Here is a 14,751-nt window from a genome sequence, read left to right on the forward strand (position 1 = left end):
CAGTTTATTCAGTCTTCATCTTTCTTCTTTCTCTTCATCAGTACCGTTCCCCAGCTGAAGAGTTCTGAATCCACGCCGGATCCTTCTCAACAGTCTGTTTCACGGGAACACTTTATTAACCCCTTCTTCCCTGTGATGCAGTTCTGAATCCTCCCTGTAGTAGGGGGTCTTCGCTCATGCCTGAAGATGTTTCTTGTCCCGGGTTTCGGCACCAACTTGTTGCGCGCGCTCAACAGGCCAGGAAGAACGACGCTGCTACAGGATCCTTCTGCACACGTTTATTCAGTCCTGTTTCTTCTTTCTCTATATTTCCCTTGTTTATATCTCCCTTGTTTATATCTCTCCCTTGTTTATATCTCCCTTGTTTTTATATCTCCCTTGTTTTTATATCTCCCTTGTTTTTATATCTCCCTTGTTTTTATATCTCCCCACTAATAGTAATCCTCTCTTGAATAATAATCCTCTCTCTAACCCGGGCCTCTCACTCTTATATACTCTCAGTTCCCATCCACGCACAGCAGGCCACGCCACCTCACCAGGCACGCAGCTTCAGCTAATCAGGGCAGCAGGGGCAAATCTCCACCAAATTGGATTCACCTGTATCCTGGTACACCTGCGCAGCACTCAAGATGTTTGTGTCTTATATGAGGAAGTCAGGTGCAAGTCATATGACTTAGCTGCAGTCCCTGGCGCCTTTAGGACTGCCGCCACACCTGCTCCTAACAGTAAGGCATTTCCTCAATTAGTGTTCAATGGGGGTAGGGGGCAGCCCATAGTGTGTAGTGACATCCCTGGGCTGGTGGTTCTGGGTCTATAAGAAAGCATGCCGAACCAGCCATATGAAGCAGGCCAGTAAGCAGCACTCCAGCCCAGCCTCCGCATCAGCTCCTGCCTCCAGGTTCCAGCCCTGCTTGAATCTCTCTTCTGACTTCTATCAATGATATACTATAATCTAGAAGTGTAACCCAAATAGACCCATTGATCCCCAACTTGATTTTTCATCATGGTGTTTCATTGCAGCAATAAAAACCCTAAGATACCATGTATTTGGTGCATAGATGTTTAGAAATGCAATATGCTTTTAGTGGATTTTTCCTTCAATTATGTAGTGTTTTTCCCTATCATAGTTAGTTTTGGTTTGAAGTCTGTTCTGTCAGATTTTATAATGGCTACCTACACCTGCTTGCTTCTTGAAGGGTCCATTTGCTTGGAATATCTCTTTCTATCCTTTTACTGTGAGGTGATGATGAGATATTTCTTGGATGTGGCAGAAATCCAATGTGTTAGTCTTTATTACAGAATTAAGACTTAATATTGAGTGTGATTAGTAAGCGATATTCATTAATGGGGAGCTGTCACAGAGGAATGTAAATGAGCTAGACGGGAAGGCTGAGATAGTTGATGGGAAGGACATAAGCTGGATTCCCACCAAGAAGAGCACATAAGGATGCTTTCAGTAGACCCCTGTGGCAACTCTTCTTTCTGGTGTAGACACTCACCGTCAGCATCTTTTCTTCCTTGGCCCTTCACCTCTTACTGCTCTACCAACCAGGATATTCTTCATCCCTCATGGATGCCTTCCCTTTACAGGCTTATTTCTTCCTATCTCTGTTCTGCCAAACCTCAAGACACTCATAAAGAAGAATTCTGGCACTTCTGTTGGTAGTTCCCCGGCTACATTATAGACAGCTACATTGCATTTATGTTAGGATATAAATTATAGGTTCTTACAGTTCACTCACCTAATATGTACAGTGCATTAGCTTTTAGTATAGATGTAGAAGTTTGAAGTCATTACCACATAACTATTAGAACATTTTATTCATCATAGAAAGTAGCCAACCCTGTGGCCAATTGCAGTTGCTCTTCATTTCCTGCTCCTGCCAGCCCCTGTAACCTGGTAAAGCTCCTTCTAGACCTTTTACTCATCATGTTTTCATATTCTTTTTTTACTACAAAGTTTCTTCCCACTGTTGATCTTTCTGTTCCACCCTATATCCTTAAATTAGGTGATTAGGATAACTTTAGTTAAGCAGAGGTTGCTTTTGTGGGTTACACCTAGTATTCTTTAGATTAAAGGTAGGAACACACAAGTCTTCCTGTAGTTTAAACATGGGTAGACACCCTAAAAACACTATGAACTTCTATATTTTGCTTTCTGACACATTAAGGTTAATATCCTATTGTGTATGTGGTATTGATTATTGAATATTCAAGTGACTCTAAACAGAATCATCATATAATTAAGTAATAAATAATACTTAAGTTAGTTTAATAAAATTATGCAGTTATAGAATATTAGATAAGAAAAGATATATTTGGTTTGTTTTCCCAAAACAGTAGCCCACACATTTTACAAGCCCAGGTTTGCAGCTTTACAAGTCTGTTATCCTACACCAGCCATTATCATATGAAAGGGCTGGACAGTGTCTAGAAGAACTCTGTTTATGAACAAAAGCTATGAACTGGATGTTGTTTGTGTGCTGGGCTGTGCTTTACTGAAATGAAGATGAGAGCAACAGTGAGAGAACTAGATCTGAGAGCATCTCTGTGAAAGGATGTCAGATCCATGGTTCTGAGCTACAGCCTGTCGTACCCTATCATGTATCTGTCTTGTCAACTGAATGAGAATGGCCTCACTTGGAAACCTTCCATGTTCTCTTTTTAAAGCCATAGCTACCTTAGATTTAAATCCTTTCCCTATATATTGGGTCCAGTAAGCCTGCCCTAAGAGTATATGAGCACACATCACTGTCCCTCCCTGCTGTTGCCAAGCACAGCCACACCCAGCCTTTTACTAAGCTACAAACTCCTGTGTGGTTCAGAGGACTAAATCTAGCACCCTGACCATGCTGGATAGTACTATGCCACAGTACTATCCCCAGTCCTTTATTTCTATATTTTTAATCCATCTCTAAATTGAAGAAGAAATAACTTTATGTGTCATTTTTCTTACTAGAAACTGTTGAAATTAATTACAGCTTGAACCAAAATAAAGTAAGCAGAGATTCATGAACTGCATGAGACTCTGTTTCAAAGCCAAAAAGATGATCTGCTAAATCTTGACACTTCTCAGTTTTGCTTTACCTTTATTTGATATCAAGATTTTCATTCAAATAAATATTTTTAAAAGAACTAATACATTCCAAGATACAGTACTGGTAGCCGCCAACAGCCATGAGTTACTGGGTTCCTGAAAAGAAAGTGGGGATGGATGGGAGAGAAATAACAAGCCAAGACAAAGTTCCTCTGATCAGGGATCAATGTTTTAATTCTAAGGTCTGAATATAAAAGGGGAGACCACCCCCCACTTTGCCAGGATCTTGTCAGGGAGACAAGCTCAGCTGCTCAGCAGGTAGTGGCTTCTTGCAGGAAGCTGCAGATGTGGCAGACGGTCGGTCGGTCCGGTCGACTTTACCTAGGTAGGAAGACTACCTTGGATGGGCTAGCAGACTGTGGCAGAAACAAGGTCTGATTCAGCCAGCTCAAGGCTAGGGGAAGGATACACAGGACTTCTGATAATTGCTTCTGGAATTATTGATCTTATGATGTTTATACTGGTTTATGATCTAAAGCAATGTCTCGATAGACCCTGACTGAGAACATTATCACTCTTTCTTCTCTTTAGCTCCTATGAAGAACTATGAACTATTTGTTGTTATTTAATTGCTCCTTTGATTTTGCTTCTAACTTTGTTCCTAATTATCCATGTCATTCTTTGTACATCAACTAAAGTAGGCCTAGAACTGGACAGAGTACAGGGTGGTTAGATGACCTTACCATGGTTGTTTTGTTTTGTGTTGGGGGACAAGGACTTACTCTGTAGACAAGCTGTCCTTGAACTCACAGAGATTGACCTCCCTCTGTCTCCAGACAGTGCTGAGAATAAAGGCCTGTGCCATGTGCTCGGCTCTTTGCTGTGCTTTTGAAGTAAACTAGAACTTGTAACTAGGAGCCATTCTAATAATGACATGTCTAAAGGACGATAAGACACAGATGAAAGAGACATTCGAAATATTTTAGAATATTGAAATATTCATAAGCTTGGAGCTTTTTCAAATGTATAAAAGGAATACGAGTCTTTACAGTAAACTTGTAATTTCCAGGCGTTTGGGAAAGAATTTGTCAAGAGCTTTGGGAATGGTGGTTCTAAGCTGCTTACAATGAAGGTCGATGACTTTTGTAAGATCACTGGCTCGCTACTTGTAAGGATGAAAAAAGACTCAAAGCTACCTGGGAACCTGAAAGAGTATTCCCCCTGGATGAGTGAGTTCAAAGCGCAGTTCCTGAAAAATGAACTGGAGATTCCTGGTGAGTTAACATCCAATAGTGAGAAGAACACTTCTTAAGGGGAATAGCATGGCAGCGAGAACTTGTGCTTTCTAAGTAATGACATTGGGATCTTAACAGGTTGGGTGCTGTGTGTGTGTGTGTGTGTGTGTGTGTGTGTGTGTGTGTGAGAGAGAGAGAGAGAGAGAGTGTGAGAGAGAGTGTGTGTGTGTGTACAGGGGTGCATAAATATGTACATATGCATGTGGAGGTCAGAGAGCAGCCCTAAGTACTCATCTTTCTTTTCCACCTTGCTTGAGAGACAGGACCTTGTTTTTTCTGCTTCATGATGGCTAACCTGTGTGTACCTGTGCTTTCCTCAGCCTCTGATTTCCGGATCTCCTGGCATCACAGGATCTGGGAGCAACTAGGACCACAGATAACGCAAGCTGTCATATCTGGCTTTTGCATGAGTTCTGGAAATATAAACTTGGTTGTACTGAAAGCACTTTTACCCACTGGGTTATCTCCCCAGCCCATCTGGGTTTTCCTTGTTTGTTTTGCTTTTAAGATTTATTTATTTTGGTTATGTGTCCATGGGTGTAGATGCATGTCAGTGCAAGTGCCCACAGACCAGGAAAGAGTGTCATATCCCCTGGAGCTGGAATTACTAATGGTTGTAAGCCTCCTGACATGCGTGCTGAGAACCAAACTCAGGTTCTCTGGAACAGCAAATGCTCCTAACTGCTGAGGCCTCTCTCCATTGTCTCACCTCAGCCATAGTCATTATGACAAAAACCTCTAGTTACTATGAATTAGTACAGTTTACTATATTTTTTATTATGGCAATTGTTCAGATTTCAATTTTGTGCTTATAAGACCCCTCAATCATTGACTCCTACTTTGCTTCTGAGTAACTTCTCTTCAGAAATAAATAACAGTGTAGAGAGGTCACTTCCTAGGCCCCAGCTGGTCCCATTCAAAGAAAACAGCAACAGGAAAACAGACTGTCACACTGAGGTAGACAAGTGCAGCAAACTGTCAGAAGAAATTTCTTTCCTATTCCATGTTCACCAACCTAGAATTTTCCCAAGAAAGCAATGTTTTAATCTGGTGACTGATTTTCCCCTCTCAGCAAATAGAAGAGAGCAGTGTACAGAGATGCACTCTCATCTTTATTGACAGCTGTGCAATTACATTTAACAGGGAAGAAAAGCTGTTTCCTTTTTCTTGTTTTTCTTTTTTAAACAGGATCTCACCATTTAGACCAGGCTGGCCTGGAACCCACAAAAACTCACCTGCCTCTGTCTCCTGGGTGCTGGGGTTAAAGGTGAAGCCTCACCTGGTTGTGGCTAATTTCTATAAATGACAACTTTGAATTAAAAATATAAGAATGTTACATAAACTTTCTATATTAGATCAACATACATGTTTTTAAATATGTAGGTTTTATAACAGACAGTTCCTAAGCAAGGCTCTGTGTTTGCTCTAGGACAATATGATGGAAAAAGCAAACCACTGCCTGAATATCACGTGCGGATCTCTGGATTTGATGAGCGGGTAAGTTGTATTTGTCATTGTTGTTTCTGTGACATTTGATGTATTGGTCAACATTCCACTAGCATTTTGTTCCCGAATTATAGTATTGATCAAATTCCTAAAGATAGTGTCTCCAATGTTTCAGTATCAGTTATATTTTAGAATATTGTAGCCGGGCATGGTGGCGCATGCCTTTAATCTCAGCACTTGGGAGACAGAGGCAGGCGGATTTCTGAGTTCAAGGCCAGCCTGGTCTACAGAGTGAGTTCCAGGATAGCCAGGGCTATACAGAGAAACCCTGTCTTGGGAAAAAAAACAAGGATATTATAAGTACCAGATGGTCAGCCCTGAAACATTCACATTATATGGACTTAATAAATTTTGTTTCAAATATTCATATGTATTATTTTGTGTGTGTATGTATATATAAGTATATACATATATATGTGTGTATGTATATATATATATGTATATATATATATGAATGAATGAATGAATGAATGAATGAATGAATGAATGAATGCAGGCAATAACAGTTGATAAAAACAGAAGCCATTGGGCTGGAGAGATGGCTCAGCGGTTAAGAGCACTGACTGCTCTTCCAAAGGTCCTGAGTTCAAATCCCAGCAACCACATGGTGGCTCACACCCATCCATAATGAGATCTGATGCCCTCTTCTGGTGTGTCTGAAGACAGCTACAGTGCACTTACATATAATAATAAATAAAATCTTAATCACCTCTAAAGACCTTTATGTTGGGCATCACATACTGAGAAGGCTATCCACAGTTACAGGCAGTAACTGTAAACAGGAATTGAGTGTGATAGGTATTGTTATGCCCCCACTCAGCAGGAAGCCCAGGGGAGATCAAGAACTGCAGCTCTGCTGCAGTCATGCATAAGAGTCTCTTTACTGTTTCCCAGTCAGACTCGCATAGCAAGCCTTTTCAAAGCGCAGGACAGGAGTGTGACCGCGAGCTTGGAAGACTTGACACTTAGATACAGCATAGTTAGAGATTCTTTGAGTGCTTAGGGCGATGGGGGAGGCAGGGGAGGTAACTCATAATTCAGACAAGATACCATTTGGTAGGACGGAATCATATGGCTGAGAGGGGGAGTCTTCTGACCTAAGGATCATCTTTATGGGGCTCTCAGGAACTAGTTTTATGGCCGGCCATAATTGTCTGTGACCTCTGATCACCTCCCTTCTATGATTTAAACATGGGACCCTAATCTCATTTTTTCAAGGACAGGCACCAGCTGCACCTGGGAAGTGCCCATCTGGTTATCAGTGTCACAGAGGCTAGGAAGGCTGTAATCCGGCTTACTCAAGCTGGCTTCTCAAGTTCTCTCAGAGGGACCAGGGATGGGGAGGAAGCCCTGTGTTTGCTGTGGGAGACAAGCTGCCTGTGCACTCAGTTGCTGTGGGAGAGAGCCTGGGGTGGGGGAAGGAAAACTGTGAGAAAGTGCAGAGGCAAGCCACCTGTGCACTTCAGTGTAGTACTGAAGCATGACAGATGGCCCTGAAGCCTACATCCCAGGTTCTGCTTTTGTATACCACCTGACTCTGTCTTCAAAGAGAGGTCCTCCTTTGTGGAGTGCATCCATGCTGACCATGGTGTAGTGAGCTACTCTGAAACTGCCCTTAAGTATTTTTTGCTGTAGTAGTGCACACTGTAGCCCCAGCTCCTCAGGAGATAAAAGGACCACTTGAGCCCAGGCATTAGAGACTAAACTGGGTAACATACCAAGACTATTTTTTAAAACAGCAATAGCTGTAGCAGTCCCCAATTAACTACTTGAATTGATCCTGGGGGCAGAGACCTGTTCTTCACTACCTACCCCAATATGCTAGATTCCTGAATGAAAGATATATTTACACACTTTTACATTTTGATATGCCTTATACAGCTCAGTGGCAGGGTCACTTCCTATTGTCCACATGGCTAATCCACATCCCTCCAATATTCCCAAGTCATTACTTACTAAAATCTATATTCCATCTTTGCTACTCTGGACCCAATCAGGCAGCCCTCTTGGGCCGTTCTCCCCCAGCTCCTACGGTGGCTCTGCTGTCTGTCCCACACCTTCTTAGGTGTGGTGTTTCCTCTCCTCCTTCTCCCAGCTCGGTGGATTTCCTTCTTCCTCCCCTTCTCCCTGTCCTGCCTTTGTCTGCCCTGTCCAGCCATTGACTGATGGCAACATTATTCACCAATCAAAAACAACTAGGGACAGGGTTCCTCAATGTCTTACATGAGGATTTGCGGATTCTCATGTGATTTTGGGGACTCAAATGAACATAATACAGGCAGCATTAGACCAAACCCACTACAATAACACATCTCTTCATGTTTAAAGGTAAAAGTGATGCTCTCCTTGAGGAAGCCAAAGCGCATTGTTATTCGAGGCCATGATGAAAAGGAATACCCGTTCCTGGTAAAAGGTGGTGAGGACCTCCGTCAAGACCAGCGCATTGAGCAGATCTTTGAGGTCATGAATGCCATTCTCTCTCAGGATGCTGCCTGCAGTCAGAGAAACATGCAGTTAAGGACTTACCGTGTCGTGCCAATGACCTCTAGGTATGACTTGAGTGAACCTATTTATACTGGGGAGAGAGCTTATCTCCTACCCTGGCTGAGTTCTAAAGTGGGTTTATGGGCTCTTGAAGCTTCCCATGGTCAGAACTCAAGTAGAATTACATAGGAAAGTAGGTGAGGAAATAAAGATTGGATGGGAACAAATCTGTTTTGCTTTGATTCTTCAGAACACTTTTTCTGATGAAGAAAGAGCAAGTATACTTATTTGTAAATATTTTGTTTTATTTTTTAGATTAGGATTAATTGAATGGATTGAAAATACTATGACCTTGAAGGATCTTCTTTTGAGTAATATGTCACAAGAGGAGAAAGTGGCTAATAACAGGTAATGTCACCATGTCACCTTGGACAACCTAAAAATGCATAGAGATCTTTCTGCATTGGGGCTAGCTTTCACCCACCCCACCCCTGTTTTTGAGGATAGATTTCACTGTATAGTCCAGGTTGGCATTGGACTCATGATCACGGGTGCGTACTACCAACCTGACCCTCAACTTGTGATTATTTGTTTTGGTTTCTGAAAGCTCATTAGGAAGACATTTAGCACAAACTAAAAAGTAGACAAATGTATACACAGCAGAGTGTGTCCACCCGCACATGTGCTAACTCTTATGTGAAATGTTACTGAAGCCTTTGCAAACTCAGGATGGGATTGCAGACACTTACCTAGAATGGGTTTTGTATGTGTATCTACATTCAGGAAATGATAAAGAAATGTCGAGAATAGTCTAAAAATAAGGAAAAATGAACTTGTGAATGATTTGTAAAAGATTTAACTTACTGTCAAATGAGGCCTATTAGCAGTGATCTCATGATTGTCAGGCTGCCTTTCAGGGTGACATGCCTACGTCACAGATCTCTTTGTTTACTGTAACATCTTGTTTTTCTCCGTATTTAAAAAAAAATTCTTGTACCTGACTCTGTTGTGCCTGAGGATTTGTATGGGTAGCTGCTTGAGTTTATCTTGGAATCATTAAGCGCACGCCTTTAATCCCAGCACTCGGGAGGCAGAGGCAGGCGGATTTCTGAGTTCGAGGCCAGCCTGGTCTACAGAGTGAGTTCCAGGACAGCCAGGGCTACACAGAGAAACCCTGTCTCGAACCCCCCCCCCAAAAAAAGAATGAATATGGCATATTGAAAGTTGTATTTATTTTTCACTGTTTTTCAATACTCTTTCAATGTTCTTTGCCATGCAGTATACCTCCTTAATTCTAATTCCCCTTTTCTTACTTGCTAGTGACCCCAAAGCGCCGATCCGTGACTATAAAGACTGGCTGATGAAAGTGTCGGGGAAAAGCGATGCTGGAGCCTATGTGCTAATGTACAGGTGAGTTGGACTTTTCTACTTTTGTTCATTCTTTTAAAAAGTGCATACTTTTGATTCTTGAGAATTTGGCATTAGATGTCTAATGATATGGTTAGAGCCCTGACTTAGCTTATGTGAGGCCCTGGCATCTGTGTCCAGTACTGAGAAGGGAGGGAAGAAGGCAAAGAATACTTTTTTTTTTTTTTTTTTTTTTTTTTTTGGTTTTCTGAGACAGGGTTTTTCTGCGTAGCCCTGGCTGTCCTGGAACTCACTTTGTAGATCAGGTTAGCCTTGAACTCAGAAATCCACCTGCCTCTGCCTCCCAAGTGCTGGGATTAAAGGCGTGCACTACCACTGCCCAGTCAAAGAATACATTTTGCTGTAGATATCATTAAAATATAGTTATTTGACATTAAGAATACTTTTTTCTTTTGGGTCAGGGTTTGGTTTTGGTTTTGGTTTTTTTGTTTTTTGGTTTTTGGTTTTGGTTTTTTTTTTTTGAGACAAGGTCTCTCTGTGTATCTCTGGCTGTCACGGAACTCAGAAATCCACTTGTCTCTTCACCCAAGTGCCACCATGCCCAGCTGATACAATATTTCAGTATAAATAATTTTAAATTTTAAAGTCACCAGAAATTTGTTCTAATGACATGTTTTTCTTAAATCACAGCCGAGCTAACCGTACAGAAACAGTTGTAGCTTTCAGAAGAAGGGAAAGTCAAGTGCCGCCTGACCTCTTAAAGTAAGTAAGTCTGTCCCTTCACACCCCAGAGGCACAGCAGAGATGACAGATATATGCTTCTCCCTCCTAGGCGGGCCTTTGTAAAGATGAGCACCAGCCCTGAGGCCTTCCTGGCACTGCGTTCCCACTTTGCCAGCTCCCATGCACTGCTGTGCATCAGCCACTGGCTCCTCGGGATTGGAGACAGACACCTGAACAATTTCATGGTGGCCATGGAGACAGGCAGTGTGATTGGAATTGACTTTGGACATGCGTTTGGATCAGCTACTCAGGTGTGTTGTGCTTAACTCTCACTCCTGACTTAGAATTGGAATATGCACTAGCCAGGATTCTCTAAAGGAGCAGAACTGATATAATGAACATATACATGGGATTTATTAGAGTGGCTTTAGACCATGGTTCAGCTAGTCTAACCATGGCTATCTTCTGACAGAAAGGGCAACAAGCCAGTACTTGTTCAGTCCAGGATGTCTCAGCAGTTCCAGTCAGGTGCTAGAGTCCTGGAAGATTCCTAGAGAGCTGCTAGTCTTCAGTTTGTGTTGGAATCCCAAAGAAGATTATATTATAGATTATAATAGCAGCAGAGAAATGCCTGGGCAACAGGATAGATGAACTTGCTAGCAAGACCTAGGGCCCTCTATACAGGCTGCCATCAGGTGTGGCCCAGATGTAGTATAAGAGTCTTCCCACCGCAAATGAGCCAATCAAGGAAACCCTCACAGGTGCACCCAGAAGCGTGGATTTTAGTTGATTCCAGAGGAAGTTGACAACCATGTGGCATTAACACCTCCAGAAATTAATTAAAGGAAGTTAAGTTGACTTTGGCATTGTTATGAAACCTGACACTTTTGGAAGAAACAAATAATCTCGCCCTCATTTTAGGCTCCTACATGACCTGTAAGTCATGGGAAACACAGTGATATGTAATCAGAGCTAAGAAGAAAAAGATATTATGTTGTTACAAACACGTATAACTAGAGTGTCTTATATAAAATGTCATTTAAGTTGTTTCTGTTGAGCTTCTGAGTCTCCCAGGCTCTGGGTTACTCCATAGAAGTTTATGCTTTGAGAGGGTAACACAATCTGAATTGATTATTCTTGGGTATAGGGATTCTCTAGCTGATTTTTAGAAATGTGAAGTACCTAGGTTTATGCTTATAACCTCAACACAAGGGAGGCTGGGACAGGAAAATGATTGCAAATTCAAGGCAAGCGTGGCCTTTAGTGTTAGACCCTAGCTTAAAAAACAGGACCAGTGCGATGGCTCAGTGGGTAAATGTGCATGCCAGCAAGCCTGGTGTCCTAAGGTCAGTGCATAGAACCCACATTATGGTAGAAGGAGAGAACCAGCCCCCGTTGGGACAGAATAAACATGAAAGGAAGGAAGGAAGGAAGGAAGGAAGGAAGGAAGGAAGGAAGGAAGGAAGGAAGGAAGGAAGGAAGGAAAAGGAAGGAAGGAAGGAAGGAAGGAAGGAAGGAAGGAAGGAAGGAAAGAAGGAAAGAAGATACCGTTTGTACCGTCACTAAAAGGAAAGGACCCCCTAGGGCGGTGCTTTATGTGCATTGTGCCTGTTCTCTTGAGAGCTCTGGTCCGTATATGTCATCGTCAGCACCACTATCATAAGGGGAGGAAAGGGTTTCTTTGGCTTACACTTCCACATCATAGCCCATCACTAAAGGCAATCAAGATAGTAACTCAAACAGGGCAGGAAACTGGAGGCAGAAGCTGATGCAGAGGCAATGGAGGGGTACTACTTACTGGCTTGTTTTACATGGCTTGCTCAGCCCAGAACCAACAGCCTAGGGATGGCACCACCCATAATGTGCTGGGACCTCCCCCATCAATCACTAATTTAAGAAAATATTGTACAGGTTTGCCCCATCTTATAGAGATATTTTCTCAATTGAGATTCCCTCCTTTCTGATGACTTTAACTTTCTGTCAAGTTGACATAAAACTATCCAGTACATGTACTTAGATATACTTTTTTCTCTTATTTAGTTTCTTCCAGTCCCTGAGTTGATGCCTTTTCGTCTAACCCGCCAATTTGTCAGTCTCATGTTGCCAATGAAAGAAACGGGTCTCATGTGCACGGTCATGGTGCATGCACTGAGGGCTTTCCGCTCTTGTGCAGGTCTGCTCACTGACACCATGGAAATTTTTGTGAAGGAACCCTCCTTTGATTGGAAGGTACATTTTGGTTTTGGACAGACATGCTCATGTCTCCTTTGGATTGTGAAAATACATCATTGTATTTACTGAAATGTTTATATTATTTTGTGCTACATTTCTCAAAACTAACCTAAAAAAAAATCATATAAAAAGCAAAACATTTATTTGGAGGAAACATACTACTATGTTTAGTTTGCGCCTAACTGGAGGTGACAGTATCGACCCATTAGTAACATTAAGTACGAATTCTGTTTTCATACACAATTTGTTGCTCTGATTGTTGTTTTAATTATAAACAGGGTCTTACTCTAGCCTGGGCTAGCCTAGAACTTTCCACATAGCCAAGGCTGTCCTCGAACTCAAAAGAATCTCGTCTCAACCTCTTGATTTCTAAAATTATAACAATCCTCCTCCGAACCTACAACTTTTGAAAAGAAATGTTTAGTTTTTATGAGTGTTTTGCCTGCAGGTATGTAAGTGCATCATATGCATGCAGTGCCCACAAAGTCCAGAAGAGGGAGCACCTGAATTAGAATTACAGAAGATGTAACCAATGTTTCTGGGACCTGAATGCTGGTTGGTCCTCTGTAAGAACATCAAGTGCTCTTAATCCTTGAACCATCTCTCCAGCCAACAACAACCTTTGATTTAAAAATCATTCCATGTGAATTTTTCCTTAATTTCCTTATCTAAGAACAGATAATGCTGTTTGACTCAATTATCCAGACTATCCCCGAAAGCATTAAGCTCATCTTTTTATGTGGACTTCTTCTCACCTCTCTGCATCGCATGATCATGGTGATATGTGCCATGTCAGTGTCTGACTAGAAAGCTAGAGAGCTGTTCCAGTTATAGATCTTTGTTTTAGGGTCATTACTTGGTTTAATGTTTTTTAATGTAATTTGTATATGCTATTATAATAAGTAGAAAAAAATGTGTTTTTTCCCTTAGAGTTTTGAGCAGACAATGCTGAGAAAAGGAGGATCATGGATTCAAGAAATAAATGTAACGGAAAAGAATTGGTATCCACAACATAAAATACGCTATGCTAAGAGAAAGTTAGCAGGGGCCAACCCAGCTGTTATAACTTGGTAAGACTTGTGAATGCAGAATCAGTGTGTGTTCAAAAGTGCAAAGCACTTCACACACTTCTGAGCAGTATGGCACTTCACTGTGTAGATGGAGAAAGTGACTCTTAGGGCGGCTTTACCCCTCCAAGCCCAGCCTGCAAGGACTGGGCTCACACCCTTGTCTGTTTTGTGCTTCTGTACAGTCAGCACCAATAGGAGAACTAAGGTCATGCCATAATATTGTTATGCATATGAGGCTTGGAACTCATATTTGCCTTTGTACTTTATAGGGCATTTGGCCCACTTGATCCTGATGAACACTAGTGTCAGGCATTTGACTACTATCTCATAGTGAAAACACAACGTGGGCTTCTCAGGTAGGAACCTGAGCTGCATTGACCTTTAGGTTTGCTTGAAGTTTTTAAAAATTGAAATCTAAAGTAAACAGAAATGTGGAGGTATTATTCCTAGGAAGTAAAAACCTTAGACTTCAGTTCTGAGCAGTAGTAAGATGTACTCTGTAATTGACTTGATTTTTCACAATAGTGTCAGATCTATACAGTGACTGGTGCTAGTAAGAGAATGAGCTGCAGAAATCAATTCAAAGTCTATCAGACTTAAATGTAAAACATTAAGTTGATCTTCATGATGGCACTTGGCTGTGACATAACATTGCTAGGCATGACCCCAGAAGCACGAGGAAGACCAAGACACACAAGCTGGACTTGAGAATTCCCAGCTGTGCTTTACAGGGTGTAGGCAAGAACAGAGGAGGACTGGGACAGTAAGTGAGGGTTCCTGAGCTAATCTAAAAGCACAAGGCCTGGCTTCAATTCCCAGAGCTAGATTTTGTTTTAAAATTAGGGTTGCAGAAATGACTTAGCAATAAGAGTGCTTGTTGCTTTTCTAGAGCATACATGTGCATGAACAAGCAAATAAATTTAAAAAAAATTTTAAGAAGTAGGGCTAGAGAGATGGCTTGCCATTAAAGAGCATTGTTGGTCTTTGAAAGAGCCTGGTTTGGTTCTTCCACCTCCAATCATCTGTACCTCCGGTT

The 14,751-nt window shown here is 41.8% G+C and overlaps 1 protein-coding gene across 2 annotated transcripts in view; it reads left to right on the top strand.

The window, feature by feature from the left end:
* Prkdc (protein kinase, DNA activated, catalytic polypeptide) overlaps window positions 1-14,751 on the top strand; it is a 204,796-nt gene that overhangs the window by 188,066 nt on the left and 1,979 nt on the right. For both annotated transcript variants that reach the window (NM_011159.2, XM_011245841.3), the window contains 9 exons: window positions 4,107-4,311; window positions 5,762-5,829; window positions 8,167-8,387; window positions 8,638-8,730; window positions 9,643-9,732; window positions 10,381-10,452; window positions 10,523-10,724; window positions 12,454-12,642; window positions 13,576-13,715. In NM_011159.2, the coding sequence (NP_035289.2) occupies window positions 4,107-4,311; window positions 5,762-5,829; window positions 8,167-8,387; window positions 8,638-8,730; window positions 9,643-9,732; window positions 10,381-10,452; window positions 10,523-10,724; window positions 12,454-12,642; window positions 13,576-13,715 (1,280 nt within the window). The remainder of the gene's footprint in view (window positions 1-4,106; window positions 4,312-5,761; window positions 5,830-8,166; window positions 8,388-8,637; window positions 8,731-9,642; window positions 9,733-10,380; window positions 10,453-10,522; window positions 10,725-12,453; window positions 12,643-13,575; window positions 13,716-14,751) is intronic.

Source organism: Mus musculus, chromosome 16 (assembly GCF_000001635.26).
Source record: "Mus musculus strain C57BL/6J chromosome 16, GRCm38.p6 C57BL/6J".
NCBI classification, from domain to species: Eukaryota; Metazoa; Chordata; class Mammalia; order Rodentia; family Muridae; genus Mus; species Mus musculus.